The 25,696-nt window shown below is 42.6% G+C and overlaps 3 protein-coding genes across 4 annotated transcripts in view; 1 reads left to right on the plus strand and 2 right to left on the minus strand.

The window, feature by feature from the left end:
* TULP3 (TUB like protein 3) overlaps nt 1-9,699 on the minus strand; it is a 34,575-nt gene extending 24,876 nt beyond the window's left edge. The window contains exon 1 of one of the 2 annotated variants that reach the window (XM_065651853.1): nt 9,614-9,699. In XM_065651853.1, the coding sequence (XP_065507925.1) occupies nt 9,614-9,654 (41 nt within the window). In that variant the 5' untranslated portion in view covers nt 9,655-9,699. The remainder of the gene's footprint in view (nt 1-9,613) is intronic. The other variant, XM_065651845.1, reaches the window with a different exon arrangement.
* Nucleotides 9,700-10,223: 524 nt separating this feature from the next.
* RHNO1 (RAD9-HUS1-RAD1 interacting nuclear orphan 1) lies at nt 10,224-13,259 on the minus strand. The gene is made up of 2 exons (XM_065636442.1): nt 13,092-13,259; nt 10,224-10,889 (listed from the first exon to the last, which is right to left on the minus strand). The coding sequence occupies exons 1-2, from the start codon at nt 13,257-13,259 to the stop codon at nt 10,224-10,226; spliced, it is 834 nt and encodes a 277-aa protein (XP_065492514.1).
* A 3,206-nt stretch (nt 13,260-16,465) lies between these two features.
* FOXM1 (forkhead box M1) lies at nt 16,466-23,853 on the plus strand. Its single transcript, XM_065649016.1, has 8 exons — nt 16,466-17,015; nt 18,095-18,243; nt 18,460-18,681; nt 19,090-19,218; nt 19,801-19,845; nt 20,779-20,854; nt 21,475-21,656; nt 22,807-23,853. The coding sequence occupies exons 1-8, from the start codon at nt 16,466-16,468 to the stop codon at nt 23,851-23,853; spliced, it is 2,400 nt and encodes a 799-aa protein (XP_065505088.1).
* Nucleotides 23,854-25,696: the final 1,843 nt, after the last annotated feature.

A 25,696-nucleotide genomic window follows, 5' to 3' on the forward strand; every position in this document is an offset into this window, starting at 1 on the left:
CTGAAAATGGTCTTAGCGTTCTGTCTGAGGTCCTGCAAGAGAAAGGATTCTGAAGAACTGAAGAGGGTTCAACAGAAAGCTTAACAAATTGACCGAGACCTGGAAAGTGTACCTGTTAGCAAGATTCAAATACAGTTTATTCAAGAGAAAATTAATCAGTACACTCCACTGCATTCCATGGATTTGAGGCCACAAATGATTATTGATGAGAGAGGAAAAGAAAACAAAGCCCAGTCATATGTTACTGAAGCTAAACAAGTTCTGACTGCAAATAAAATTTTTATTTAACACTGTGACTAATTAACCATTGGGATACATCACGGAGCTGTGGATTTCAATAGAAAACAACAGGTTTTAGTCAAGGTTGATTATTATTATGCTAAAAACTGCTGTCATGGAGTAAGGCTGTGGTCTCCTTCAGATCTGATGGGAGAGCTAAGCATTCTTCTTAAAAGTTATATCAAGGGACCAATTAAGTCCCCTTTCTACAGTGACTGTTGAAGCTCTAAAGAGGCAAATAAAAGGTTGCCTTTATTATGGTTAGTTTCACATGGAATTGACTAGTTGCAGCTGTCAGCAAGAGGCCACAAGCAGAGAAAGAAAGAAAAGGCACAGGAAGAGCAGCCTGTAAATGTTCTACATGATCCAGAATTTACTGGAAAGACAGATTTTAAATATGGTATGGCAGTTGCACATCCCCCTGAGATCCAGAGCCTTCAATGGGGCAGTTAGCTCTTTAGCACCTTTTGTGCCCCACTGTGCCTGTCCCCACGTACGTACCTAGGGTGGTACCAAGGTGCTGATAGTCACATCCTCCTCTACCACAGGGCAGGGTCACTTCACCTCCACTAGCTGGTGGGGCAGGAGGGGTGGGACCCTTGGCGAATTGACAGGGTCCTTAACAGGACCCTGAGTCAATTGACAGGGTCCTTAACAGGACCCTGAGTCAATTGACAGGGTCCTTAACAAAGGAGGTGCCCAGAGTAGCTGTGAAGCTTCTGGACTACGTTGTAATGCCCACAGCCAGACCTGACCAGACTATAAAACCCGCTTTGAGTGGTGTTCTCTGAGCAGTCGTTCTGTGAACTGGAGCCCTCCCCTTAGACTGGGATACCGTCTAAGGAGACTTCTCAGGATTGAGAGCGCCTCGTCTCCTCGTTTGGGTGAGTGGTTATTTTTCTCTACTGGATATATCCTTTAATGAGTCCTTGCCTAACCCAGGCAAGTGTGAGGCCTTGCCTAACCCAGGCAAGTGATTATTTCCTGTGGGTACCCTGGAGTCAGAGAGCTCTGGTTTTGTTTCTTGTGAGTGTATGCATGCACATTGTGGATCCTCATTATTCTTATGTTGTTGTACCCCAATAATCTCCTCAGCTGATATCTGAACCTGTATTTTATGTTGTTGGAGTGCTAACTAATTGTATAAACCCTGTTCCTAGTCGGTTTATTGGCTACACTTTTCCAGCTGGAATTAAGTCTGTTTTGGAACTTGTTGTCTGCCTAAAACTGACTTTGGGGTGCCTCTGTGACATATGTTAAACAAAAGGGGAAAACCTCATGATAGCTTTCCCTGCATTCAGCAAAATAGGTACAATCCTCTTATGTCCACTAAAGAAATTACTCAAGTTTTTCCTCCTAAACAAGCAACATAGCAAGGCCTTGCAGATTTAAAAGTTTCCCAGACAGTTAAAGCTAATCTGCAATTCAAGCAGTTACAGCTTTGATTTTTAGGAGTAAGGTTCTCTGTCCTCTTTTAAGCAGAAGGTCAGACTAGCTGACAGAAACAGACCCCACCCCAACCTTAAAAGAAAATCTGACCCAAGAGAAGAACAGATAGTTGCTTTTTAACTGTTCTAAGCTTCTATAGAGCATATATTAGCACTGTACATGCATTGAATTCTTGGCAAGAGAAATGCAGGAAGTATGACCTGTTTGTGAACAACTTTAGGGAAGGTACTAAAAATTCAGATACTCTGTACTTTGACAAGAGATTTAGAAATTTCTAGCTCATTTTAAAGATGAGCAGATTTTGAGTTTACTGCACCTGGTTACAAACAAGCTTGATATTTTGGATCAGCCTGACACATAAATTCTGCTTTTAACAACCACAATCTTTCAGTATTGATAGGAATATGAACCTAAACATTAACAATCAAGAATTTTCAACCATTTCCATTACTCTATTTCCTTTAACGCAACTCCAAGGCACAATAAACTGACACCATTTTCTTCCATAAATGTCCCAAACTTCGCAATATCTTATGTTCCATTTCTCACTCCACAGAGTGCTGCTTCCATCAGGAGACTAAACAAGCCCATGTAACTCCCTACTCCTTTCCAGGACAGTTTATTAGTGTAGTAGCAGCAGTTATGTGTCTGAGCAATACTCCCAGAAGCTAAGAATCAGGGAACGAGAAGAATGTGGCTTGTAGCACATATCTTTGTTTAGTAGATTTTATTTTTAGCTGTAGAAGTGCAAGGAGAAGCAACTTCAGTAAGAAATGCTAAGTCAGCGGGTATGAAAGGGTTTTTACTCTTACCTCTCCAAAGAACTTTCCTGGGAATAGCTCTCCTCATCTGAACTACAGCTATGAAGGAAAACAGAAGCTGTAGAACACAGATCTTTGAAGAAAGATGTTTATCTTTTGAAAGATATATTCCAAATAAAAATTGCAATAGTGTCTCTGGAAACTGGTTGAGGAACAAAATTTATCTGTAATGCAGCTTCCAATTGCAACTGACACAACTGTAATTGTTCATTTCTGGGGAAATGCATAGCATAGCATTCATAGGAGTAAGAATTATAAAATTTTTCTGCGTTCCCCATGGCAGAAGAGTGCAGCTTCTTGGCAAACATGAGAATATGGGATATTCTTCCCTTCACAATTAACTACCAGTAAGTTTTTCAAGGTAACCTGGAAGTGCTGCAAATCAGCCATAAAATGCCACACCCATTTCAAAGTGACACAGCCCAGGTTGTATCAACATTTCAGTTATAAGTTATTTTCACGCAGTTGATACTTCAACAAGAGCAAGTTTTAGCCTCTCTCTGGCTTTTTTACAAAAAGAATACTTTACCCAGTTTAATCCGTTTAAAATTTGATTTCTGCCCCCCTGAGGAAACATGAACAGATTTCTAATGCCAATAGCATACTGTTCTGAGAAAGGTTTCACGAAATTTGTTTGGCAAGTTTTTTCACCTCCTGAACATATTATGGGAACAATGACATGGCAACAGTGAAAATTAATCACAGAATCACAGAATGTTAGGGATTGGAAGGGACCCTGAAAGATCATCTAGTCCAATCCCCCCACCGGAGCAGGAACACCTAGATCAGGTTACACAGGAAGGTGTCCAGCAGGTTTTGAATGTCTCTAGAGAAGGAGACTCCACAACCCCCCTGGGCAGCCTGTTCCAGTGCCGTGTCACCCTCATTGTGAAGAAGTTTCTTCTCATATTTAAGTGGAACCTCCTGTGTTCCAGTTTGTACCCATTGCCCCTTGTCCTATCATTGGTTGTCACCAAGAAGAGTCTGGCTCCTTCCTCAGACACTCACCCTTTATATATTTATAAACATTAATGAGGCCACCCCTCAGTCTCCTCTTCTCCAAGCTCAAGAGACCCAGCTCCCTCAAGCCTTTCCTCATAAGGGAGATGCTCCACTCCCTTCATCATCTTCATGGCTCTGCGCTGGACTCTCTCAAGCAGTTCCCTATCCTTCTTGAACTGTGGGGCCCAGAACTGGACACAATATTCCAGATGCAGTCTCATCAGGGCAGAGTAGAGGGGCAGGAGAACCTCTCTCAACCTACTAACCACATTCCTCCTAATACACCCCAGGATGCCATTGGCCTTCCTGGCCACAAGGGCACAGTGCTGGCTCATAGTCATCCTGCTGTCCACCAGGACCCCCAGGTCCCTTTCCTCAACACTGCTCTCTAATAGGTCATTCCCCAACTTATACTGGAACCTGGGGTTGTTCTTGCCCAGATGCAAGACTATCCTTGCAGCACCATGTTCTCCATACTTGCAATAATGCAATAATGCCATTATATGCACAATGCCCTAATAGCAAATGAAGTGTACCTGAAAGTAACAGGCTGTTGAGGTTAAAACAGCCCAGCCAGAACACACTACATTTGACCTAAAGGAGTTCCTTTGAAAATGCATCTCTTATGGGGTAACTGTTCACATGCCAAATGTAACTAGGTAAATAATGTTGCGGTCTAGTACTGACAGACTGCATCTAAGTTAATGCAGACAAGAGTATTTCTCAGTAAAGGAGACACAAATGTCTCTTTTCTTTAAAGTACTTGCTCCAATGATTTTTTAATGTAAAATGAAATGGTGTAGGCAAGATGAAACATCCACTCAGAAGAATCTTCACTTTCAAAATGGTATCTGTGGAAGCACAAAACCCTAGTATAATATCATCTCGCAAATGCAATAGGATATGCTCTGCACTATTACATATCTATACCAACACACCTTGAAATAGGAAGAATCTATTTGGCAGGAGATTGTCAGGTGACCTAAACAGGAACCTGCTAGTAAAGTAACAAAAGATTAAAAAATGAAGGGTCTATGGGAGAAAAGTTGAATTATGGTGAAACAAAGAATAAAGCATATGCAATTTGATGAGATTCATTTTTAAGAAATTGATTGATACTGTCTTGGTGGACAAGTTGACCATGAGCCAGAAATGCACCCTCTCAAGGCAAAGGTAGCTAACAGCATCCTGGGCTGCATTAGGGAAAGCACTGCCAGAAGGTCGAGGGAGGTGACCCTAACTCTCTGCTCAGCACTGGCAAAGCCACACATGAAATGCTGTGTCCAGTTCTGGGCTCCTCAGCACAAGAAAGATATGGACATTGCGGAGTAAGTCCATCAAAGGGTCATAAAAATAATTAAGGGACTGGAGTATATTTCATATGAGGTGAGACAGAGAGGTGAGATGGTTCAGCCTGGAGAAGGCTCAGGGGTGATATCTATAGATGTATATAAATATGAATGATATAAATATAAATTATGTATATAAATGTTTATAAATACCTGATGGGAGGGCGTAAAGGAGATGAAATCAGTGGTGCCTGCTGACAGGACAAGAGGTAATAGGCACAAACTAAACCACATGAAGTTCTATCCAAACACAAGAAAAAACTTCTACTGAGAGAGTGGTCAAACACTGGAACAGGTTGCACAGTGAGGTTGTGGAGTCTCCATCTTTGGAGATATTCAAAACCTGACTGGACAACATCCTATGCAACCTGCTGCAGCTGACCCAGCTTGAGCAGTGGGGTTGGACCAGATGATCTCAAGAAGCCCCTTTCAACCTCCATTATTCTGTGTTTCTGTCTGTTTAGATTCTGGAGATCACAAGATAAATGGAGATACTTTAGAGCCTGAGAGGACAAACTAGATGACAATAAAGAATACAAGCTGTTACAAAAAAATGCAACAGGAACACAAGCATCATGAAAAGGTTAAATTCTGAGTTCGGAACTATTTTACTACTGTACTGCTTAGTGTTTCATACACCATTGAAAAACTGACTCACCAAGTACAAAAGACTAGCTCCTCCTACTTGGAACGAGGGAACAGAGTGATGAAAATGAAGCAGCATTCTCTGGACAGAAGCTAGTAAAACTTCCATCTGGACTATAAAGAAGAATGCAAACAAAAGCCTGTGTCATTCCCCACTATCCTGGGAGAGCAGAAAGTAGATCCCTGTTTTCCTTAGCCACAAAAGTCTCAAGTAATTTGTTACAGCATCCCTAAAGTGAAGAGAGTCTTCTTTTCCTGGAGGAAAGGCCAAGAGAAGCCAAAAATTCACACAGATCATTAACCACTAAAGCCATCATGGATGCTCGGAGGGTGGCGCAGAGGAAGACAACCATAAGATATGCACATAAACTTATCTTAAAGTGTGTAGCAAAACAGGGGGTTTTAAACTGGGGTTTTATAAGAAAAGGGAGACAAGGAATCTCCTGACAGACACATTACTTCGAGAGTTCACAGCTGGTGACTCCCAGTGATCTTGACACTAACAGGGAAGACACAAATTCACAACATAGATTTTCAGCTCTTAACCACCAATACAACTGCAGAATGCTATGCTTCCAAAATCATGTTTATTCAGGTGAATTTAATGAAGCTTAAGTTTCTGTTAAAGAAAAGAGACTTTATTCCATAAGCAGAACACCAGCTTTCTATTTAATGCCCTATCAACTATACACTCCAAATCCCCAAAGTCATTTCATTGACAGAAATTGTGCTATTCAAGGAAAGTGCAAAGCAAGATCCACAAGGGTTTAGAACTCTGACTCCTATGATCTTCTGTTTATGAATTATTAAACCTTGTCTGTCACCCTTGTTGACATCATACCCCATTACAACATGAAACCAGGGAAATGTAAAGCAGTTGCTATTCTCTCCTAGCAACAAAGTCAGCAGTTAAATAGCACACAGTATGTTTAACCCAGCCTAGATAACAAAAACTCAAAGTTTCCAGAAAATAAGCATATCACACCTCATGCCATGAATTGCACTTGTTTTATAGGCTTTTAAACTAGAATGAGGTAAATAATATAAATGAAATTTTCTGAGCTGACACTGTAGAACTGATTGTGGACTTTCAGTCGCAGTACAGTTTTTTATTTTTAAAAGATTGAAAAGGGAAGCCATTAAAGAGAAACAGCAATTTTTAATTTCCATTCCAAACAGATGACTCAGCAAGATACTGCTGCTAGATTTAGATTCTTGTTCTTTTTTTTTTCCCCCCTCAGATTTCACCTAAGAATGCTAAATGGGAAAGAAGTGAATATATTTTAAACAACAATAGGAGTAAGGGTAAATGTTCTTTCGGTAGTCTAAGACAACAGCTCTAGGCATATCAAGAAATTCACTTAGAAGAGAACTCCTCCCGTGACCCAACTACAACACAATCCACAGTTTTATTTTGGAGATCAACCCAACTGTACCTCAGTGACAAAACAAGAGTCAGGAGCTATCCCAGTGCAAGTCTGGTCACAGAAAGTTATCACACATACAAAGCCATAATTATGCTGAAATCAGGTCATTTGTCTCTCCCACAGATGCTATACCAAAGGAAAAAAAAAAAAAAAAAAGGAAAAAGAAATAATGGTTGTCTCTATAAAGATGGGTCATCAGCAACCTAAATTCTAAATTGTAAGAGATGGGAGAAGAACTTATTAGAAACTGAAGAGACAATTCAAACAAGGTTCAGCTTTAAGACAACTCTTTCACTGTTCTAACAATTGCAGTTAACAAGCGCATTTCGAGTTGTATTTGGAAATTTTAGTGACAGGTGTAACATCATTGCCACTTTTTCTCTCTTGTCACATCATAGGGAGTGAAGGTGATTCCTTCACTCACACTGACAGCAGTGGCATCAAATTGCAGTCGCAAAAGGTTTTCTTTTGAAACTGTACTCCTAGGAGTACATCTCAACATCTATAAAATATTTACAGATTCATCTCATTTCGGACAGATTTCTTGATTATAATGTTCAGACTTGAAAGGGATGAAGCAAAAAAGATATTAAGCCAATTCTCTTTATCTAAGGATAAGATTTGTAGAATTACAAAACCTGGAATTTACAAAACAGTAATTGTTAATTGCAAGGTCACCTGTGGCCAAACAGAAATACCCAAGGACTAACAGAGATGCTGATAGATTTTTAAAGAAGATTTAAAATTCTCTGTCTTCCCTTGATTACAAGTATAGCTAAAATCACACATTCCAAATTCCCTTCTCAATATTTTAAAAGCTTACAATGATTTAGGATTACTTTTATCTGAATGTTTCTACTGTATTCAACATCATTAATTTCATGTAAGTTGCAAAATGAAGAAAGAAGGTATAGCACATATCTAAACCACGAAATAGCACTATCAACCTTATTGTTTTCTAAAGCATTAATATAGTCGTGCCATGTCTACCCAAAAGTTAATAAAACTTTAAAATGACCTTGAACAATTTCAGCTGCAGCCACCTTAAATGGAAGACAGTGTTGGTGGACAAGCAGTTGGTTAACACGATGCCATAGTTGCAAGGGACAGCCTGTTTCAGAGATGGCCTAAAGCCAAGATCTCAGCTGTCTATCCATCAAGTATTCTACAACACATTTACAAAACTGTGTTTAGTTTTTACTTCTTTCCTTTGCTCTGTCTACGAGAAATAAAATACTTTTTATATCTTCATGTGTATTTTACGTATTGCTCAATAGTAAAAGTATTTCACACCAAGGAAGACACATACACACACACACACACAAAAGACAACTGGCTCTCCAGTACAGCTCTTTTCTAGCTTTACAGGTAGTATCTTCATTGCTACAAACTGCCAGTTATGTATCACATTTTTAGGCTAGTTCTGTGATGCACCCATAAAAGTATGCAAAACAAGTTTCTTAGTAGAAAGAAATTCTACTAGTACCATTGTTACCAGAAAAGATGCATCATTTCCTGTAGCTTCAACTCTGACAAAATTAGATGTCTAATACCTATCCAAGGACATTTACGTGCATCTGGTCATCTGTTTTTAAAAAATTGTTTCCAGAATTGATATACAAATCCCAGCCTTTGAAGTCTGCATAAAGAATCATCTTCTAATATTTCACAGCATATTGGGTTGACTCAAGCAACTACGGGACCCCTTCTAACTCTATTGCCTGTTGCTCAACTAAAACTACCAAGTGTATGTCAAAAATAAACACCATTTCTCTTCTACTCTGTGTTCACTATAATCCAACTTTTAGGTTTAGGTTTCTCTCTTTACTTGCTCTTCCCTTCTCTATCCAGAGGCCCAAAAGATATTTTTTCCCGTGCTTTTACAATCACACTGATTCTGTCAAAGCCCATTTTCACTGCCTGCCTATATCCTCACATTTGACTTCAAATAATTTGGGGTTTGAGCTATTCGAGTGCCACAGGCATAATCTCTTTCCAAAATCTCTGCTCCAAAGTTGACAGCTGTTTTTCCTATTACATCTGTTAAGTTCCATGCAGTCATTCCCCTTCCCTTTGCAATGGCATATGGAATATTTTACCATAGACCCCAAGAGCTTAATCAGGAACAGCAGAGCATAACAACATCGCAAGAATGCTTCATAGCAACACCTAGAAACAAGCAGAGTGAACCGAGAGCACACAAACCCAGTTCAATCTATATTTAGATGATGCATACATAATACATAATGTCGAAGAATTAAGCGCATACAGTACAATCGGGTTTTACACAGCTGTTAGGCGCGGGCAGGAAGCGGGTGTTACGAGCGCACCACCGCCCCGACAGCGCAACGTTACCCGGCAGTTGCTCACCCCGCTGCTCGCCGCCCTGTGCACGTGCAGCCGCCAGCAGCCGTGGTGACGCCACACAGCCACAGGCGGCTCTGCCCGCCCAGGCCCCGCTGCGGCCGCTCAACCCACCACCTGGCGCTCCGCGGCCGGGGCGCCGCTTCTGATGCAAGGCAGAGCTGCACGCAGCCCCAGGTCAGGTCGCCTCCCCGAAACTGCGCCCGCCCGCCGGCAGGAGCCTAGGCCAGGCACTCGCGGGTTCCTGCCGCCCACTGCCGTGCCAGGCCCCTCTTACCTGTCGTCGATGGGGCCACTTCGGCCCCTCGCGCCCTCCATCCCCAGCCCCACTGTTGCTATGGGTCCCGGCCGCCGCGCCCAGCCCCGGCCTCACCGCTACCCTTGGCAACGGAACACGGTACTGAAGTGCGGCGCCATTGGTTGAAGGCGCAGCACACGGGCCGCCTATTGGCCACGGCGCTTCCCGGCGGGGTGGGCCTAGCTCCGCACATAAGCAGGACGAGGGCCGCTTGCGCCGGATTAGAGCCCAGGCCCGCCCCCTTCCCCCGCGCCGTGGGGCGAGGGCGGGTCTCTGCCGCCAGCGACGCCGGGAAGCGGCTAAGGGAGCTTGAGGGCAAGGGTGTGGTGCTGTCTGCCATCTGTCTTGTCCGGAGTGGGAGTAACAACTCCTACAAGAAGCCGCGTCGCTTAGAAAGCTCTTTTCAGAGCCCCCTTCCCCAAGGAAGCCTGACCCAACATACCCCCATCCCCAAGAAAATACCCCCTGCACCTTTGTGGCATTCATCAGGAGGATCAGCCAGCTGTAACACAGGGCTTGGCTTAAGTCATGTCCCCTCTTCGTCCTTGAAAGTAACATTTCCTATTTCGATGTGTCTTTGCCCACCAAGTTAGATGTCAGCCTGCCTTCTTGAGAGCTCAGGGTTTGCCTTCACCAGTACATCAGCAGCACCCAGCTTCCCCCTTTCCTGCAGGTGTTTCATTAGATGAGGCCGCTGTCTCCAAGTAACCTTTACTCCATACTCATGCTCGGGAGTATCTGTAACTAGTATTGCTGCTGACTCCCCTCTCCCACAGGAATCAATACTGAATGCCAGCTCTTTTTCTGGATGCCAAGCATGGCTACTTAGTTGTGGTAAAGTGCTGCTGCATCTCCAGTTTGTTATGGAAGGCACCTGTGGAGTGCCTACATCTGGGGGACTATAGACTTCTGGCTCCACAGGCTGAAGAGCAGGTAACAAAGGTATTTCACTACAGTTTTCCAGACTATTCACCTGGATGTTGGCTTTTGCTGTTGTCCCGTTTTTGGGCTGGCTGTGAGAGCGCTGTGTGTTCTTCCTTGAGTGATTTGGATGATCCAAGGGGTGGACTGCATATCGGTCTGGATTCTTGAAACTTAAAGAAGGAAATGTGCAGGCTGTAGCTCTTTGACAAGCTCCTCCTGCATGAAACAAACTGTGGTTGACATCCTGATTCTGGCATTTATGAGGACCACAATGCTGCTTCTGGCAAGCTTTCAACACCACCGACTTACTTGTTTCAAATTGTGGACACACCTGAAGGGAAAGACATAGTAATAATAATAAAAAAAAATTATTCTCCAGACAAAAGGAATGCCAACCTGATTCTACTCCCTCACCTATCAAATCTTTTTTTAGTATGTTCATTAAGTGGGTAATCTGGTCTACAGCTAGGAGAATTGTCACTAACAGCTGCTAAGCAGGACATACCTCTGAACTTCATCATGTTTTGCCACTCTTCTCTGAAAAGTGATTGGGGTGCAAGTGAGCTATTCTCTGGCAACTTAAGTACTCAAGATCTGAGTTTTAAACAAAAGTCTAACTGGTGTCTACTCCTGTAACCCCTGTAGATTTAAAACAGTTCAAACCTGGATCCTGTTTTTTTTTCTGCGTCTTAGCACAACTCTGAATAGATTCAATGAACTACGTCCTCAGTCTCCCTGAGCAAGTTGAACTGAGAGCAATACGAAGTTATTTAAAGAATTCCCGCTTAGCTCCATCACCTTAGATTATGTTAATAAGGCTTTAAGACTGTTCCCCCAAAATATATTTACTTCAAAATATAGTTAGACTCTGTATTCCTGAGTAACAAATCAGCCAAAAGCCACTTCTAAAATCAGCTTTCTATAGAAGATGGTCAAAGCTCAACAATATATATTTATTTGAAAGAATCTGGACTCTTGCTCAAAACTTGGAAATCCTTATTATGGTTTCTGGGTATAAACAAAAAGAATCAGGTTCCACTTCTTGCAATTTGTTTTTCCTTAGAGCACACCAAACTGGGTTCTAGCTATGATAATTGCAGATCCCTTTCAGCATTCCTAAGTTACTACATTAGTCCCTCAAGAAAACTAAGTGCAATTTAATTAAGGATAGCGATTTTCTGCTGTACAACTGAACTGTTTGAATGCAAAGCCTTTGTGCAGGAATAAAGAAATGATTCCCTGACAATTGTATCCTGGCACATACTTAAAAGAACATAGGTGAACCACTGACTTTGAGGATATGATTTCCTGGCTTCAGAGGACATGTAGGGTAGGCTTTACCAATGTGGGAACCTAGTAGTCAAGAAGGTATGAAAAACTTAGATAACATCAAGAAAAAAAGAGCAGAAAATCAGTTGCCACTGAAACAAGTCAACAGAAACTCTGCAGAGAATGCTTCAAGAAGTTACAAACCTACCAGGATTTTCAAATTCAAAAATATCTAACAGTTTCAGTGCTGATAGCTTCAGACAAATTTTAGAATGACTGTATGTTTGGAATCAAGAAGCTGAGTACCGGTGTGGGCATTTCCACCTCTTCCAAACAGAAAGAATGCTTATTAACAGTAGTTATTTTACTTAATATTTCAGAAACCATAAAGCTAACTGCCTCAAGCATATAAAAAAAAATTTGAACATATGCTACTTCAAAGTTAAGGCATCACAAAAATAACTCCATGTCACCAGGAACAAAGGAATGTTTCATGCAGGTTTGAAACCAACACTTCCCAAGCCTGCTTTGTAGAAGGGCAGACAGTCAAGCAGCAATAATGCTTGAACAGAGTTCCCCTAGGTGATGACTATTGTTGTAAAGGAACTGTCTTTGCAGCACTTGTTTGCTTAAAAAACAACAACAACAACAAAAAAACCACACCCAAAAAACCCCCCCAAACTTTACATGATATAAGGAATACCTTAGGACACTGCAAACAGTCCCTGGAATATTTTCTCAGACCAGAAAAGGAGCCCATTAGAAGAATGATACAGAGAGAAACTACCCAAAACACACAGAATGAAAGAGGGCAGGTTAGAACAAATAATCCTGAAGTGAAAGCCAGTATTCTCTAAATTCAGCAGTGTCAGATTTAAACAAAACGTTTAGTACCTTAACATGTAATATTTGGAGTTCAGTTATTTCAAGAAGCAAGGCGATAAAAAAAATGTCCCCAATGTTTATTATGTGCGTTTTCACTTGCCATAGAAAAGTATTTTCCTGATGAGAAATAGTTTTTCAGAAGACAAATAGTCATACTAATCAGTATACACTGCACACAGATTTATGCCTTCAAATAACCAAGAACTTAGCATTTGTATTTCAAATGTGAAGCAACTTCAAAAGCACTTGTTTATGCTTTAGGCAGCTACAGTGAATTCAGGTCTGTGCTACTAATTTTCAGTATCCAGGATAGATAGCTTTCTCTCGAGACATACGGGTGAAACTTAAAAACTATCACCGTGGGATATTCTATACCAACCCAGGCAGCAGAGGTGTTCCGGTCTACAGATTTTGTAGGGACTCGTCTTGGATTCTCGGCCGAACGTAGTGGAGTTTCATAGCAATGGACGGGTCCCTCTTGCGGCCTCTCAAGGAATACCAGCTCTGCCTTCCTGGATTTGTGGGTACATTTCTTCTTCGGAGGCATCAAAAGATTTGGTAAAAACACTTAGAAACCTCATGGTGCTTGCTAGAGCCAGTTGGAGAAAGAGAAAAGCACCCAAGGAGATGCTAAACAGTTCTCAAATCTGTAGAAGGCAAATAAATGGACTTGAAGACAAACATGTTTGGAAACCTCAGATCTAGTTTTTAACAAAAGTAAAACATTTATGCATCAGTACATTGTCCACATCTCTATACGGACTTTGTCCTACCAGTTTGACCTTCTGTCAAATTTCAGGTAGATTTAGAAATGCACAGCAGAATAGATAAATGCTCTAAAGTTTCACTAAAGCTAATAGCCAAATACATTGGGGAGACATAAACACAAACAAAGCAAGTGTTCCAGCAGCAAAAGGAGTTCTGAATTGGCCTTTGAGAAAGACTCAATGTTACTGGAAAAAATTTGTTTCTTATGAAAACACATATTTTAAATACGCAACAAAGGCAAACACACAGAGGCATTTTTCTTCATAAAACTATTTCAGAAGTAATTTGAAAGACATCCATCTATGATAAGGCCGGACTAAAATACTGAAATATAGAACCAACTATATTTAGAATAGGCTTGGCCACTGAAATTTTAAGGAAATTCAAGCCACTGGGAGAAAAGAATTGGAATGGGAGTAGCTGACCTACTGAACCACCTATGTCATCATCTATCCAAAAAAACCTTAAATAATTTCTTCATATTAGCTGAATATCTAGTCTAGTCACAGGAAAAGAATGGTTTAGGAACTTACAGTCATAAAAGCTTGTTTGCTTTTTTCAATTTAACCCGTAAAATTGTTAGTACTGCCAAGATGTATTGTAGGGCCAAGATAACTGGAAGTCTTTCCATTTCTAGTTGCTAACTAGCCATACTTTTTAATTTCAGGATTTTTTAAGTTTTTAAATACAGAACATACTTGACATTTCCCTCCTGTATTCTACATGTCTTGCAAGATGTTTTTTTTCACCTAGTGAATAAGCTTTAATTGAAATTACATTTAATTTAATTTTCCATTCAGAAACAGATTAGCACAAACAAGAAACTTCAAAGAGAACATTTTCTCAGAAATGCATTATCTTACCAAATACATGAGACTGCAGCAGCCTGACTGCTTACCAAACACGCGGCCTCCTTAGGGAGTCCTGCGAACTCCTCTGGCTAGATACAGCCGCAACGCCCGTTAAACGGTGGAGCCCTGTCAGCTTTTCACGAGGGACTACCCAAGGTCAGCGACCGGTGCTCAGGCACACGGCAGGGCTCCCAGCCCGAGTCAGCGAGACACAAGGAAGCTCCCGGGGCTGCCTCTACCGAGGTGGAGGCGGCTCTCCTAGGGCAGGGCCCGCACCTCAAGCACTAGATGAGCAAAGGCTCCGAAGAAGGGCGATACGACCGCGCAGCTAAAACCGTATAGACCCAACAACTTCCAAACAACCCCAGCTCTTCCCAGGCCACCGCAACATCCGTATCCCCCGCCGCCGCAACTGATTGGCCTGGTCTCGCCCCTCCGCCCCTCTCATTGGCCCAGGTCATCACGTGGTGCCAAGGAGTCGCCAGGCGCCAAATTCAAACCGGGAAACGATCTCTTCTGCGAACGGCAGCAGAGTCCGGAAGCGTCGGAGTTGTCGCTTCGCTCCTTACCTGCTGTCTGGCTGGGGAGTCGGTGAGTTGTGACCAGCGCCCAGCACCCACCACCACTTCTCGCTCCCCGGTGTCTCTCCGCTACTGCTTGAGGCAGGGGCCGGAGGCAGGGGCCGGCAACCTCGCGAGAGCCGGGTTAAGAGCGGAGGGCGGCTGGGGGAGGGAAACGTCTAGGCTCAAGCTGGCGCGGGGACGCCGTGAGGGAGTAGACGGACTCACCGGCGGGCGCGGCAGGGTTGGGATTGGAGCGGGTGAAGAAGGAGCCAGGAGCCCTTTAACACTCCCTCTTAGCACCCCCGGGGCCGTGCGGACACAGGGTTGCTCTTGGGCCTGTACTGGTGGTAGCAGCTCGAGGCCTTCTTAGGAAGTGGCTCACTCCCGCAGGGATGCAACCTTTTTGAGGCTGACTGAGGGTGATTCTTCTGTCGTTGTCTTCCAGTGATCTCTCTCTAAGAGTGTGGAGCAGATTGCAAAGGGCCACATGTGTGCCTGTTTGTAATGCTGAGCTGTTGGTGGCCTCTGGCTGCTGGGTAGCACCTAATTTTAGGGCTGTCTGTTCCCTGCACATAGTTTTTATCTGCTGCACTCTTTCTAGTTTGTATCTATGCAGGTGATTCCCACTGAGAATTTGTTTGTTTGTTGTTTGGTTGGTGTTTTGTTTTGTTTGTTATTTGTTTCTATTCTGCCTGCCATCCTTAATGATAAATTATAAGCACAATTTGTGTATTCTTGTTCTGGTTTAATTTGATGCAAGAGACAGCCCCCACCTAAATCTTCAATGGCATATTTATAAGTGGTGTTCTCAGAAGGGACACTCTACATCTTAGCTTGAAAGCAATATCTTTGAATTTTATCTCCTCTGCCTTCTGCTTTAAAATATAAATTGTCCTGAAGTTTTACATTTAAATTCTATTCTGTCAAATGATGAATTTATCTGGTTCTCGACAAATCTGCAGAAGGAATTACTAAAGCCTTTACTTTACATTTATTTTAAAGCACCTAACTTTTGCTGCATTTATTATGTGCCTTTGTATTGTTCAGGATAATCTCTGTTTCCCAGATTGTAAAGCATCTGTTAAATTCCCATTTCTCTCAGGTCGCCTGATCTGCTGGTTACAGCAATGAGGCATAAAAATCAGGACTGCTATTTCTATATTCTAGCTTTTCCTCCGGCTTGCTGGCTGATGCCAGTCTTAGTCTCCTTTTTTGAAAAGCACATGTGCTTGCTTTCTTCATTGTTATGTACTCTGGCTCCCAACTTGTGATGCAAATTATCTACGTTGCAAATATGCTTCTCATTCTGCTTACACAAGGTTTGGAAAAAGAGATACAGTACTACTTTCTATTAGCCTCGTCAACCTTATTAAGTGCTTTTCTTTTTGATTTTTCCTTCATTGTTTCTAGCTTCGTAGCAATTACTGAGAATGTGTGTTCTGTGGGAGACTCATAGTGGTTTGCTGCACCTTTCCTAGCTGTTCTTGCCCTCTGCACTGTTATGTTGAATCTTGTATTTTGCAGGATTTGTTCGTGTCCCTTTCAATGGAGAGTGACTGTATAGACCAATAATGAGGACCAGCCCTCGCAGGCCCTTAATTCTCAAAAGACGGAAACTGACCCTCCCACAGAAAGACATATCCAGTACTTCAGCAAGAGATGAGAGCAGTAGTCAGGATGAAAAGATTCCTATGCAGGAGCACAGCCAGGAGGACCGACACAACAGCCAACCCAGAGACAAAATGAATGGTACCCTGCAGAAATTCCCAGCAGGAATAAAGATAATTGACCATCCTACCATGCCCAACACACAAGTGGTGGCCATCCCTACGAATGCTGATATCCAGAGCATCATAGAGGCACTGACAGCAAAAGGAAAAGAATGTGGCAACAATGGGCCCAACAAGTTCATTCTCATTAGCAGTGAGAGCGCGTCTCGTTCAGCAGGTCCAACACCATCACAGTATCTCCCATCAGAGAATAAACCCAGTGTGGCAACCAAGGCTGCAGGTGGTCAAGAAAGAGACAAGAATGTTAGACAGACACCTGGTCTTGCAGGAGGGACAATGCTCTGCCATTCAGGACTTGATTTAGTGCTTGGACAGGAACAAGAGAGCAACAGTATGTAATCTTTACCTTTTTTTTTTTTTTTTGTCTTGACAGATAGACAAAGGGATGTGAAGTAGGCCAATGAGAGTAGTACTTGGATCTCAGTATTCAGTAATGAAACCTATTTTTGTTAATTACAGAATAGCTGTGGATTTGGTTCTAATAATCTACATAGCTATGCATATGTAGTGAAATCTGAAGTATCTTAGTGGATATATTTTTGGTGGAAGAGATGGCATATAAAGGTGTACAGCAAAGCAAAATTTTAGTGCTAGGGGAAGAAAGGGCTGGCTTTAGGAAGTTGAGTCTAGAAGAACAAAATGCTAAGTTTCATTTAGCAAAAGGGTTACAGATGAATTCAAGACTAACATAGAGTACCCTAGTCAGTGACAAAACAAACAGCCCTAGAGTTGGAAAAAGAGATGATTCCCATTCATTAATAACTAAGCGGCAAGTCTGTTTCCTTCTTGGCCGTCTCGTGAAGCTGTGGAAAAAATGTTAGAAGTAGGATGGATTTTACTTTGAAACATTGCTCAGATCAAATTTGTATTTGCAACTTAAAATAGCGATGTAGCTTTTGGGCTGTAGTAAGTCTTATCCCAGAGTATAGTACTGTCTGCCAGGAACACGTAGACAGCTGCAATAGCTGCATTTCTACAACCAACCTAATGAAAAATGACAAAACCATATTAGTTTTCATTGCTGCACTTCAAAAACCTGCAGTCACCTGAGCTTCTGACTTGGGTACTGTGCTAGGTCTTCCAGCTGGAGTTTGTCACCACCTTCCTTGGCCTCTGCATACTAGATTCATCCTTTACCTAAAAATACTTGAATTATTGAAGTACTGAATCAACATTGTCCTGTTTTGATTGAGAGCAGCAGTCTGGTTTGAATGCTTGTTCTTAAGGCTGCAGCTTTTTTCAGAAATTGGGCAGATTCAAGGTTGAATTCCTTCCACAAAAAACATTAGCATTGCAATACCATCTTGTCCCTATCTTGAGACAGAGATACTTCTTTTGGAAGTATGCCTTCCTTTTGGGGAAGAGGGTTACTTGTGAGTAAGCAGAGCTATGGGCTTGTTGTCCCAACAGGCAGTGGCGAGACAATGAGTTCTGTGTTGGACGATAGTCTCACTAACATCCAGTGGCTGGGGAAGATGAGATCTGATGGGCTAAGTCCCTGTTCTGTGAAGGGAGACACAGAGAAAGAGAACCAGATACCTCTGCAGGAAAAAATCAAGGTAAGTAGGAGAAGACAACAGAGTATGCGCTGGAACTTTTGATAAGGAGGTAATCCATGTGGATCAGAAGACTTGCAAGAACTAGGCATCACCATCTTTAAGTAACCTATGTTTGGCCTTTACTGATTTGAATAGCAGAACCTGGAGGATCCAGGAATGTTCTGTGATCCTTGTCAACTTTGTGAGCACTCATGTATTATTCCTTCTGTCTCTCAGACTGAAGAAGATCCTACTGCTGCTGCTATTCCTACTGCCACTGCCACCTCCTCCCCCTCATGGCAGGGTTCAGTGTCGGAACGACCTCCTTACTCCTACATGGCCATGATCCAGTTTGCCATCAACAGCACTGAGAAGAAGCGTATGACTCTGAAGGACATCTATACCTGGATTGAGGATCACTTCCCGTATTTTAAACACGTGGCTAAGCCAGGTTGGAAGGTAACAAGCAGTCAATCTAGTTGCTGTGGGCCACAGGGTGACATTATCATAAGCCTTCTGGATGAAAATGAAAAGTTGTTCCCTGGCCTGCAGAGCAAAATGGAAATTAATTTAAACACCCCACCTCAAATACCCTCTCATTTCATATGTTCCTTGTTCCACTTCTTCTATCCCTTTTCTCATTCCACTTAGGCAAGATGATGGGATGTTTAATCACTGGAGTAAGAACAGGGATGTCAAGAGTAAATAGAGTAAGAGTTGGCTGGGTAGGTAGTGAATATGAAGGTCCATGTTGTCAACATTTTGGAATGTAATCCCTCTGCCAGGCAGTCATGTCTCAGGTAGGCCCTGCCGTGCTGATAAGAAAACTACCACTTTTCAACCTCCCCCTCACTCCTTTCTCCCCAGAACTCCATTCGGCACAACCTGTCCCTTCATGATATGTTTGTCCGTGAGACATCTGCTAATGGTAAAATCTCGTTCTGGACTATTCACCCTGATGCAAACCGTTGCCTGACATTGGACCAGGTATTTAAGGTGAGTGCCTTATGCAAAGAAAACAGGACAGGCTATCCGGTTCTGAAGTGACACACTAGCCATATGCACCTTATTTTAACAGGAAAGTTAAGTTGCTTTGACATCAGCCTTTTTGTGCTGGATTCAGTCACTTCTCTTGACAAACAGACAAGCTCTGCATTTGAAAGAAAGGAGCTGTGGCTGTGCATATGAACTGGAGCTTCTGTGGGATGTTTATTCTTCAGGTGGTGTGCCAAATATAATAGTGAGCTTGTTCAACCTCTTTCCATGGGTCTGATTCAAATTCCTAGCAAGATGGTTTCCACTGAAGTCGACCAGGAGTTCCTATGCTGTTTGATTAGACAGTCATTGGATGGAATTGCTCTATCCCAACTCGGTACTTCAGGAAGTACCAATTTGAGGGAGAAACAGAGCTTGTCAGTCTGGTATAGGTGTGGTTAGATTCTTCTGTGTTTTCTGCAGTGGGTGGGCAGACTGACTCTTGTTTGCTCAGATTATACAAGGTTAAAATGTCCCATTTGTTCCCTTTTGGTTGATAATTTCATCTTATTTTTCTCCCTCTCAATGCCTTGCTGCCACCAGCCACTGGACTTGGGGTCACCAACATCGCCTGAGCACTCTGAATCAGTAAGACTTACCCTCTGGCTCGGGGCTTGGGCTTCCATTCTTCTCTTGCCAGTCACTGAAGGAAAGGACAAGAGGCTTGGGGAGGGGGACTGGGTCACTACTGCACCTGGTCATATAGCTCCATGCACACCCTTTTTGGGGAAAGAAGTTAAGCCAAAGATTAATTGCCTTCAGATAATATGCTCTCTCTACAGCTGGTAGAGCTGTGCGGCTTTTCTAGAAGCCTGCTACTGGGCTGCAGTGGGTACCAACAGACTTCAGAGAACAGGTCCAGACAGATTTCTTGTAAAATCTTCATCTCCATGGCAGCAGTCCCAATCTGTTCTAGTGCTCAGATCCAGAGATAATAGGATCTCTCTGTGCTCCTTTTTCATTTTGGAATCCAGCTGCATTGTGACTCTCAGAAGGATGAACTTTTTTACTGTCTCTCTTGCATTTGCCAGTGTTAACAATGACAGATTTGCAAGCAGCCAGTCACTTTTCTGTCACAACTACAACCCTGGCCTTCTTTCCATCTGCTTAGACTTCTGATTCCTCTGTTGCCTGTGCTATTCCACTTGAACATTTATCTGGTCTATAGTTTGTATAGAGATCCAATATACAATAAAGTTATCCTATTCGCTTTCCTCAGGCACTGAAATCAGGTCACTTCTGCAGTAAAGCCTGCAACTGGAGCAGCTCTGTCATGCCATCTTTTTCTACACAGCTTTTGGTTGGCAGCTGGCTTTGAGATGGCATGGCTGCAAAACATCAAGTCGTACAGAGATAAAGCTGGCCTGAGTGCTTGGTCCTAACAGCTGCTTTCTCTGTATTAGTGCAACACAGGTTTCTGGATTCACAGTTCTGAATGAGGCAACAGAATAAAGATGGATTCTTCTCTTTAAATCTCTTTCTTTTCTCCCTCTCCTCTTTCTTATTTCACCATGACTGCAGAAGCAAAAGCGACATCTTCCTGATCCTCAGAAGACCATGGGAAGCAACAGCAGCAAAGCTGAACCCCAGAATGCACGTGAGTGTCTACATCAGCCTAGGCCAAAGAGAATCAGTCCCATAAATCTGAAGCACTCTCCCAGATACCCTAAGGCAGGGGTGTCAAACTCATTTTCACTGGGGGCCACATCAGCCTCACGGTTGCCTTCAAAGGGCCAAAAGTAATTTTAGAACTGTATAAATGTAACTACTCCTACATTTGGCCCTTTGAAGGCAACCACGAGGCTGATGTGGCCCCCAGTGAAAATGAGTTTGACACCCCTGCCCTAAGTGGCAGCTGTTATCCAGGTTTGGCAGCTTTTAGGCTTCCTACTGTCAGGTTTGGAGCTGAAGGCAGCATTGCTGTGTCTGAGAGAGGATGTGCTGGGAAGATGGAGGGGATTGGGTACTCAAATGGAGTGAGAGCAGAGCTTGCCCCAACTTGAGGGCTAGTATCTGTATGAAGGACTATTTTCTTGTTCATCAGACCTTCTGGCTTGGGATTTGTGTCCTCCAAATTAGCAGTGAAGTCAGGTGGGTCTATCTCTGTTTGGATGTTTACTTTGGGGTATTTAGAAGGACTTCCTGTTAGATGCCTGGGTTTCGGGAGGTTGTAGAGGAAGGGCAAGAGGCTAGAAAGTTCATTCTTTTCCATTCCAGGCCGAAAGATGAAGCCTTTGCTTCCTCGCATCAACTCCTACCTGGTTCCAATCCAGTTTCCTTTGAGTCAGCCTCTTGTCTTGCAGCCTTCTATGAAGGTTCCTCTACCCATGGCACAGGGAGCATCCCTCAACAGCTCAGAGACTTTCCGGAGCAATAAGCGTGTGCGCATTGCTCCAAAGGTTGGTTTCTTTTTTTCTGAGGGTTTTTTGTTTGGTTCTTTTGTCTGCGTGGGCTTTTTTGGTTTTGGTTTTTTTGGGGGGAGAGCGGGGGGGGTGGTGTTTGTGTTCTTTTCTATACTACTTGCCTTTTGTGGACCCTGTTGTTCATATGGTTCCTCTGAAACTAAGCTCATATTGAGGAACTAGCCAGTGACAATGCTTTCTGTTCTTTTCTGTCTCTAGGGTGATTATTACCTGCTAGTTGACTTGCTATAGGGATGTTACTATAATTCAGTAGAGGAGAGAGCTCTGTGGATTGGTCAAGAAAATTTTTTCTCTACTGCTTGGATGTGAAGAAATAAGAATGGGAGAATGGCTTTGTTCTGCCCCTAGAACATTCAGATTTTTGGTAGCTCTGAAGAGACATGTAGCATAGGGAACTTCTTCTGAAAGTGCATTTATTTGCATGCAGTCTTTCCCAGAGGTTTTCAGAATCTGCTGTTTGCTAATCCTCTGGATTTCCCAGTTATTCTGGGCTCAAGCAAAACGGCTATTAAACAGGTCTTTCTCTTTGCATCTCACTGACTGATCTTGGATGCTTAGACATTGTAAAGCTTTAACTTCCATCCTATCTAACCATAATCCTATTTTCCTTTGTGTGGCTGCTGCTTTATGTTCTATCCTGCTATGATTTCTCTTTCCCCTGTGCTCTTTTTCTTTTGATAAAATTGGGTTTTTTCTTTTCTTTTTTTCCCTGGTTTCTGGAAAAGTTGTCCTTACTCATTTCATTATTTCACATGTAGGAGGAATCATAGGCTTTCACACATATCATTTCACACATAAGGAGGAATCAAAGGGCTTACAGTCTTCCAGAAATATTCAGGTCTCCTTTTCTCTGTACTCCTAGAAGTTCCTCATAGCAGAAGTGCTCTGAAAGGCATGACTTCCAGTCACTTAGCTAAAATCCTTTCTGTGTGATCTGCAGGCTTGTTTGTATCAACATCACACAGAGATCAATCTCTAGCTGTCATAGTTACTACTTTTCTGAAGATCCTCCACTTAACTGTTCTGCTGTTCTTAAGTGACAGTCTTTTTCCTTCCGCTATCATTTGCATTTTAGGTGGGTTAGATCCTTGCTTACTGACTGCATATCACTTGTGTTTCTTTGTAGATGTCACTCTCTACAGAAGAGTCATCCTCTTTACCCATGGCTGCTATCAAGGAGGAGAGTCAATGTGGTGAACGTTTATTTTCTCCAACACATTCCCTAAAGGAGACCAGCTGCGAGCCTGATGAGGAATCAGCTTCTTTCCCTGAGAGTGTCTGTATAAAGGAGGAAGAAAGCTCTCAACTGGATGACTGCCTGTCCCCATTTGCCTCAACCCTAACAGTAAAGGAAGAGCCAGGCTTGTTCCTCCCAGTCTCATCCACAAAGGAAAAGAAACAATTCACCATACTGAAGTCACCATCTAATGGTGACACGTTAGTTATAAAGAGGCGCGAAAGGCTGGAAGTGGGACGATCCAGAAGAAAACAGCGCCTAGCGCTGCCTTGCTCGGAAGAGCCTGTCCTTGTTTTGCCAGAAAGCAATGGCTTTGACCCTTACCAGTTAGGGACAGACCCCCCTTTCCTGCAGGAATGCCAGCCTCTTGAGAATGTGTCGCAGCTTAGTTGCTCACAGGGGGAAGAGGGGCCTTTTAAAACACCAGTCAAGGAGATTTTCAGCAAATTGCCAGTTTCTTCCACTCCCAGCAAAGTCTCAGCAACTACTGCCTCCCCACTAGGAGGCCTTGACCCTTGGAAGTCTGCATTCTTATCCAAGGGAAGTCATGAGCTGGACTTCAGTCCGGTGAGAACCCTTCAGTTGCCATTCATACCCCTCCAGGAGAACCAAGACTTGCTGGACTTTAACAGCACACCACTTAAAAATTCCCTCTTTGAGTCCCCTCAGGAACTGCTCAATACAGAACCCAGTGACATAGTGCATGCCCCCCTCATGAGCTCTCCAGCTTTTGCTCATGAGTCTACTAAGCAATCAGCTGTTGAACTGCCAGCCAGTGGCTTTACTGAAAACCGGTCACTCATGGAGGGCCTGATCCTAGACACCATGAATGACAGTCTGAGCAAAATCCTTCTAGATATCAGTTTTCCTGGTCTTGAGGATGAAAACTTAGGAACAGACATTAGTTGGTCTCAGCTCATACCTGAACTGAAGTAAACTGGCCTGAGGGCTGAATTTGGCTTGTTCTGATACTACAGAAAGCACTCTCCTGAGATCTGTTCATGTGGCCTAAGAAGACTGCTTTTAACTAATTCCCATATTCATGGGAACACAGGGCATTATTGACTCCTGCTAAGCTGGGAGACAGGCCCATTAGCTGCTATGAGCTGCATTTATAAGCTGCAATAGACTATTTTATGTGAAACAGGATAGAACCTTTTTAACCTTGTGATAGAGGTGAGAGTGCCTGGAGAAAGGTTATCAAGAGAACGTCTAGGCACACCCTGAATGGCATTTGCTATTCAACATATCAGAGGAAATGGATGCACTCCTCAGTTATGTACAATAGGAAAGAGCTTAGGAACCTCCTAACTCTGTCCTTACTTCCCTTTACTTTGTTCTCCTATTACTTAGTATCTTCTGTATAGTTTTAATGGCTGTAAATACTGTACATTTCTTAAACTAGCCCTTAATTATAAGATGATTTTTATTATTGTAGGGTTATGGGAATATTTGGGCTGGTAAAGGGTTTGACTTAGAGTGTTTTCCATATGTTCCACATCTCCTGTAATCTTCTACCCTAGATGAGAGCCCAAAAGAACTTTTTTTTTTTTTCCTTTGACTTTAGAAACACATTTGTCTAGACTGTTCTGAAGGTTACTGGGGCAAAGATCTGAAAAATCACCTGTATGTGACTCAAGTCAAACTGAAACAGGTTATCTGGATTGCAGCATAAAACTTTTGGTTTGGCTTCCTTTTCCCAGGCTGCAATTGAGAAGAGCTTGCATCAAGCTTGATAACTCTTCTGTTTCCGGAGTCCTATTATTATGTACCTAGAGGACTAGGTAGAGTCACTGTTGCAGTAAGATGAACTTCTGTTGAATGGTTAAAGCTGCTACAATCATCAGTTGAAAAGGTAAAAAAGAACCTATAAATGCTGATATTTCCACTGAAAAGTGACCTCTGGAAACACAAGGTATAGCTTCTCTTGGTGCAATAGGACAACTCATCCCAGTTCTCTAGAAGTCATGTCAAAAGAGATTGCCATGGAACAGACCTGATATTTTTGCGTACAGGCAAATGATGGTTCATGCATCTACATACTCAATAAAGCTTCTGTGGGAACGCAGCTGCATATTGTCTTTACTGCTTTCACTCTTAGCAGTGTGCTCAGACTAGGCCTTAGCATGAATAACTGATTTTTGCTTGTCTAACGTGTGTTTTCTGTGATCACATAAGTGATCATTAGGACATTTTCAGTATTCCTCTGGCCATACCACATTGGATTTGGTTGCTCAACCACCTTGTTTCATATAATATACTTTTTCCTGCTGTTCACAGGCCAGTCCTGACTTTACAAGTTGGGAACATACTAACTTAGTCTAAAACATCAAAATACTGCCAGCAAGCTAGTTTCTGTACTTTATAAATGCAAAACATGTCTCACTCTGTTTTCACCTATAAACACAAAACTGGATTCAGATATGTGTGGTTTTCAGAACTGCAGTTTTCTCCTCTGCTTGAGCTTATTTGCCCTTAAAAGTTGTTTCAAGCACTTTGTATTGATGATTATTATTTCAGTTTTTCTGAGAAGGAATATTGGACTCCCTGATCTGCATTTCTGTCTGCTTAGCACAAATGACTGCTCAGCTTGAGACCAACAAGGAAAAATGTTTTATGAGGCTGCCATATGAATTTTGGGCTAGAATTTTTTTGTCAGTGATGAGAAATTGAAGTTCCATCACTTCTGACTGAGTCTCAGGGTTTCCTTGCCTCTAAACAGGAAATAAGAAAGGACTTTGGAAAGCTTTAGGACTGAGAAATGTATTGATTTGCCAAG

Source organism: Caloenas nicobarica, chromosome 1 (genome assembly GCF_036013445.1).
Source record: "Caloenas nicobarica isolate bCalNic1 chromosome 1, bCalNic1.hap1, whole genome shotgun sequence".
NCBI classification, from domain to species: domain Eukaryota; kingdom Metazoa; phylum Chordata; class Aves; order Columbiformes; family Columbidae; genus Caloenas; species Caloenas nicobarica.